Source organism: Chenopodium quinoa, unplaced genomic scaffold (genome assembly GCF_001683475.1).
Source record: "Chenopodium quinoa cultivar QQ74 unplaced genomic scaffold, ASM168347v1, whole genome shotgun sequence".
Lineage (NCBI taxonomy): Eukaryota > Viridiplantae > Streptophyta > Magnoliopsida > Caryophyllales > Amaranthaceae > Chenopodium > Chenopodium quinoa.
In genome coordinates, this window is record NW_018742879.1 from 2,892,891 (window position 1) to 2,899,554 (window position 6,664).

At 32.7% G+C, this 6,664-nt stretch overlaps 1 protein-coding gene across 1 annotated transcript; it reads right to left on the reverse strand.

The window, feature by feature from the left end:
• Positions 1-169: 169 nt before the first annotated feature.
• On the reverse strand, positions 170-1,639 carry LOC110726484 (transcription factor PRE6-like). The gene is made up of 2 exons (XM_021905962.1): positions 1,430-1,639; positions 170-1,007 (listed from the first exon to the last, which is right to left on the reverse strand). The coding sequence occupies exons 1-2, from the start codon at positions 1,544-1,546 to the stop codon at positions 861-863; spliced, it is 264 nt and encodes an 87-aa protein (XP_021761654.1). The 5' UTR covers positions 1,547-1,639; the 3' UTR covers positions 170-860.
• Positions 1,640-6,664: the final 5,025 nt, after the last annotated feature.

Genomic DNA, 6,664 nt, shown 5'->3' on the forward strand with positions numbered 1-6,664 from the left:
CTGTCATTAGAATTATTGTACCCTATTCTGTCATTAGAATTATTGTAGAATTTGCTGCAAAATAGATTTTTTACTCCCTATATCTGTGCGGTCTTTTGAGATGTTTTTTTTTATTCATCAATATCTTTAATTATGTATTATTGTATTAACAAAAAGTATGAAAAGTTGATATTATAACACATTGAGATGAATCTTATAATATTCACATGACTGATTAGTAATGTACCTCGTGCGTAATATGAGAAATTTCGACAAGCTGCTTTGCTTTTCGTTAATTGGTATTTATAACCTCGTGCGTCACCAAACTAACAAGTCATTGTTTTTTTTTTGAAGGAAACTAACAAGTCATAGTTGAAGACTGAGTAGTAATGTACCATAGTAGAACTATTTACAAAAAAAAAAAAAAAAAAAAAAAAAAAATTGTATCATGGTAATAACAAGTAGATGTGGCGAATTGATCTGAAGTCTTTTGCACTCTCCCTATTAAGACTTGATTAGTTAAGGTATCTGGTTGACTAAAGTTTTAAAGTTTTTTTTTATTGGAGAAGTCTTACAGATTTATAGATTGATATCTAAAAACTGATTGATAATCAGGATATTAATATATTTGGTGGACTTTATATAATCAACTTAACATACATTTCTATAGACTATTCTTAAAACCGAATGTCCCGACCTATATTTTAAGCATGTACTGTCATGTTTACTAAGAACAAGACAAATGTACAAAAGTCCAGTTTTCTTTCGTTTTAATATGTTTCTGTACTTCAATTAAGGTTACATAGGTATAATATTGTCTTTAATTACACCAACAATTTATAAATTACACCAACAAAGAGGGAGGAGGACTGGAGGAGGGATTATTGCTGCAAGAGGGATCTAAGAACATCTGCATCAAGGTCTGCAGAAGCCAGCAACTGTGAAATTCTTTCACTCGTGTCGTCTACTTGTTTGTGAAGTTTCCTGATGTAGCTGCATACTTCTTCCAGAACTTCGTCTCTTGAAACCTTAACATACAGATTATCAAAATGTTATCATTAATCAGCACAAGAAATCAAGAATGAACTATATACACATCTGCATCATGTATGTGCATGTAGTACTTTTATTGTATTCTATGACGAAAGTCGACGATAAACATATATAGTTAGACTAAAGGTTAAACGTAGTACGTCGTTGCTAACACAAGGCATAAAGCCATTGTACATTCTTAAGGCCATTTGTAATTATCGTTATTGTTGTTGTGATTGTTTATGGTTGCATGAAGAGGAAGAATGGCCTGTTATGTTTTTTGTAGTAGCTAGAATACTAAAACGATTGGAAGCTCGACAAAACAAAATTCTTTTTGAGATAGTGAAAACAATAGGTTTCATGCATTTTCAGACACAATAAGCTTAGAAATGAGGTTTGGGTAGGTTTCTTTACATACCCTCCTTAAATGCTGACGCCTTCTCTCTGGTAGCAATGCTTGCAGTTTGAAGACTAGTTCACTAATCTCATCTTCAGTAGCACATCGCGATGCTAACAATATTCGACTCGATGACATTGTTATCACCACAAAGCTATTGTGCTATACTCTTCTTGCTTATGCTAGGGGTTGCACTTGTAGATTATTATGACTCATATGGTGCAAAAGGGTTGTTTATAAAGGAAGTGGATGATAATGACATAATTAACACAAATAGGAATAAGGTTTTGGGACATGGGCCCATGTGTTTCGGTACAGTACAATTTATGGGCCCACAGCAAAAGTTGGCCATATCCTATTAAATAAATGAAGATTTTTTTTGTCAAAGCCCACAATTTCACTAATTATTTTGATTTAGGTGAATGAAGTTAGCAATTTAGTGCATATGCAATGTACAAGAGGAGCTATATTAATAACATATGACTTGTTAATTTTTTGCTTACATAATATGAATACTTTAGTTATTACTAACTATGATAAATTGATGATTAAGCTTGCCAAGCCACACATGTCCATTAATGTGTGTGTTTTGAGCATTTATATTTTGGATGGCTACTATCTACCAGAAAGATACCATATTGTGCATTTTAATGTTTTGGTTGAAATTTTGTCTGCCCAAAACTTCTTACCCTTTCTATTGTGACTTCCTGATATCTATTGAAATTTGGTAAAATGTATTTATGAGGATCATATTAGATTCGTCTTAACATGTATTTTTGAAGTATTAACTTTTTACAGTTCTAACAAATAAAATTATATATAGTCAAAGTTTTATACATACAAGCATTAAAAAAATATTGTAAGTTTTAAAAAAACCAGTGTGTTCTATGTAGGTAGATTTCTCATTAATTATAAGTAGCAATCTTCATTGTTTGTATTGTGGAGCTGCTCTATTAGGTATTATTTAATCGTAAGATGGGTCTAGGTCACACTTGCTGGTTTATGAGAAGGAGAGTATGGTAATAGTTATGAGTTTTAATTTTTATAGAGAATTTATATTACTACCCGTCCTAACTATGAACATTTTTTTTCTTAAAAAAAAAGTCCTAATTTTTAATTAACTCATGACGGTCTTAATTTTTGGGGTCCTTAAAACAATCCCTAACTAATTATGATCGGGTAAACCGGTTAAATTACCATGTGTTGAATATTTAGTGGTTTGTTTTTCTGAATTATATTGTTTAATGGTGAACAAAACAAGGCCTAAAGGGAGGGGGTGGGTTTTGGAGGATGATTTTTATTTTTAACTACAACTAATGAAAACAAGACATGTGGAATTATTAACCTATCAAACCGGACAAAACATGTTAGGGACTATTTTGAGGACTCCCCTAAAGTTAAGACCTTCCTAAGTTAATTGATACTTGAGACCTATTTTGCCACTAATTAATGTAAAAAGATATAAAATTAGTATGAGTGTAATTACAACTTGATACTTATTCCCAATCAATCCTCATCACCAACCAAACAAACGACGATCAATATTTTATTAAATTCTCAATCCATTTCCCACTCTCGAATCCCTTAACTCCTACTCTCGTGTAACAAACGTCCTGTGAATGTTGTACTCATGTCAAAATACCAGTATGTTTCTTAGTATTGTGGTGTGGACAAAGCAATTTTAAAAGATAAACGAGGTATAAAACTAGAACTATTGTGAGTTTGTTGGCTCATGGATTTGGCATCTCGCACCAAATGCCTAGTTGGAACTTGTGTACAAGTACTAAGGCAACAGCTGTGTTATTTTTGAACTTCCCCCTCTCTTGTTCTTTGCATAACTTAGAAATGACCTAATGTATTTGCAAAACATTATGTATGGTTTAAATAACTAATCCTACTATGTACTCCGTATGATAATGCTTGTTGTATATAGCGATGTCAATAGATTGGGTTTGTATTAAGCATCACCCACATTCATCTGCTGATTTTCGCTTTAATCGATCCTTTGTCACCACAGTTTATCCCTTCATCATTCGTAGATAGATTGACTGGATGCTCGGGTATAAAAGATAAGCTACAAGATAACAAGACCACAAAATTAAGGTAGAACTATTACAAATTCATAGAAGGTTTAATGAATTAATTCCATAAATCAATCTGTGATAGGAGTACTGACTCCGTATATATGGACCAAAAAGAATGATAGCGCATAGTTACAAAAAAAATTAACTTCATATACGAAGTACATTCTCCATATTTGGTGCGGAATATAATAATAGAGATAAAACCGATCGATAATGTCATAGTTGACCCATGGATGGGTTGTGGGCACCATTACTCATGTTGTAATTTGTAAATCAAGCTCTTTTTAGGCCGTAGATTCATCCCTTGAGTACAGTGACAAATTTGGTTGGCTTGTTGCTTGTTCACTTGTTAGTACTTAGTACGAACTATATCCAAGTCTAAGCGATTAGAGTATATCATAGGGTTTTCAGTTTTCACATGGATGTGCTTTGCTATATTTAGCAAGTCTTTGTCACAATGCAAATTGTTGATAGGTACATCAACTTTTAGATGTTTTGAGTTTTTGACCCCTACCTCTTTTATTTTCGTCAATCTAAAGTTAAACTGCCAATAGAAATTACAAAATACTCTGTCTATTTCGTAATACATACGTAATAATTTAATAGAGTATTTTTCTTCTATAGAGAGTATGTTCATTTACTAAGGACTTATTGCTATTTTATTATTTCACTCTTACTAACTCCAACTTTCACAATTAATTTATTATTTCGATATCATATCATCCTCACTAACAAGCTACCCTTTTTTTTTTTTTAATTATTTGTTATTTCTTCCTTCTACTAACAATATTTTATTATATTATAAAAATTCTTTTTTTGTCTTCACCTTATGACTTTTCAATCACAGGATCTCCTATAGAATGTGGAGAGAAGCAATAATTACTTGAGCTATCCTTCACTCTATCCATCCTATGATTCTCCTAAGACTTTATACATAGTCGATTATTGTGGTTATTACAAAACAGAGGAGTAAAAATTATTTATAAAATATGGTAAATGGGTGCTATATTATGTTACTCCCTCCGTCACATAACTACATCCTTGTATTCCATTTCGGGGTAACCAAAACTACATGCCTATTTCTATTTAATGAATGTACTTTTTGACAACATTCCACTCTTTTTGATGAGTTGTCATCATTTTTCTTTTTTACTTTTGACATCATTTTCAACACTTTTTCTCTCCCTCTCTTAAGTAATTACTAACTACCTTTTCATTTTTTCTCTATCTCTCGCTAACCCTACATACATATTTGTACTTCCCAATCATGTGTTTTAAAGATTCTCCAACTTCCTTAATTCCCATAAAAAATGAAAAATAGGCATGTAGTTATGTAACGGAGGGAATAGCATAATAAAATGAAATGGAGGTAGTTATCCGGTAGAGTTTATTGTGACTTTACTCCTACTAACCATGTAGGGTAGAAAGAGCTTGAAATTGAAAGTGTTTTCTGTTATAAAGTACAAGCTGCAGCTTCCAAAGTGAAATAAATCGTGCCACTTACTATGATTCAAAGTAGAAGTAGTACTACTCGAGAAAAACGACAAAGCTTATAACTTTACAAGAGTGACAACAAACATTACATGAGAGTGGGGCTGAGCAAAAAATCAGGGTATCCTAAATTGGAATCGGAATCGAAATCGAAATCTGTACAAGAGATTCCGGTTTCGGATAGTAAAATGGAGAACCTATTGCAACAGGTTTCAGTTTAGGTTCTCAATTTTTTGGAACCGGAACCTGTAGGGTACCTTGTAACCTGTTAAAAGTATCACTTAATTTTAAACTATACACCAATTCTAAATTATTTTTTAAATAATAAATATCAAAATTACAATTATAAATATAAATCACGTATTAAATTTGTAGACAACTACTATTAGTTTGTTTATTTTGCGAGTGGTAAACATTATAAATTAGTGACCAATTAATTTTTTTATTAAAAAAATCAGGAACAAGTTAGTATATTCGGTTCCCAATTTTCAGGATCTTGTTTAACAGATTTCGATTCCGTTTCTCATTTTAAGGAACCTATTGCAACAGATTCCGGTTTCGGTTCTAAGAATTTTTAAAGGGTATTCACTTTACATGAGAGTAAACAATTATGAGACGTGATTTTTGTTTTTAACTTTTTCAATCATACGAGCTAAATTATTGGCTTAAAATTCGTATTCTGTATGGGAAGGTGTAGAATTAGGATAGTTGGAAACTGCACTGATGTCTTGAATGAATAGAAAATGATGTATTACTACAAAACAAAATTATCACGTGTCCATATTTGATAGTACGGATAATTCAGGTAAGTTTATTTCTCATGTACATTAAGGGTCAATATGTTTAGATAAGTTAACTTGGTATAATAATAAATTTTAATTCACAATTACAATAAGTTCACATTTAAAAGCTATAAGTATTACTTAGATGCAGGATGAGAAGCTATTATTGATCACTAATAATATAAAACTAGTTATAGGTAGGGGTGGCAATTCGGGTCAGCAGGTCGGGTTCGGGTCAGATTTCGGGTCGATTTCGGGTTATGCTTAGAAACTATTAAAAATAGTGTAAAACTTAATATTATTACGAAATATGAAATTTGGGTCAAATCGGGTCGAATTCGGGTTGTTCGGGTTCGGTTCAGGTCGGGTTCGGGTCTCTCTCATTAACTTCGGGTCGGGTTCGGGTCGGGTTTTCGTGTCGGGTCAGGGTTTGCCAGCCCTAGTTATAGGTTTGGGCGATGTCCCAAATCACTATAAATTTGTAAATTTGATAATTAAAAAAAAAAAAAAAACAAACCACTAAATTTAGAAAGTTAGTGTTCAACATTTAAGATTAATGGGTGCTAGATTTATTCAAAGAGATGCTACACATAAACCCAGTGTATATGGGGTCAACATACACTTCCATGGGTAGCTGCCACCTCACTGCAAGCCAAAAAGAGAGAGGGAAAATTGGGGGGGGGGGGGGGATGGGGGGAAGTAATTGGATTTAGGCGCCTAAATGCATGTTATGATGGGAGAAAAAAGTTAAGCGCCAATATGCATTTAAAGGTTTACTTCCCACCAACCTCTTTGCAATTAAAAAAGCAACAACCTGTTCAATTGTTCATCCTTTAAAATAAATGGCCGGAGAAGACAACTGCAAGCATGGAAGCCATTAACGATGGTAAGTCCGGCGA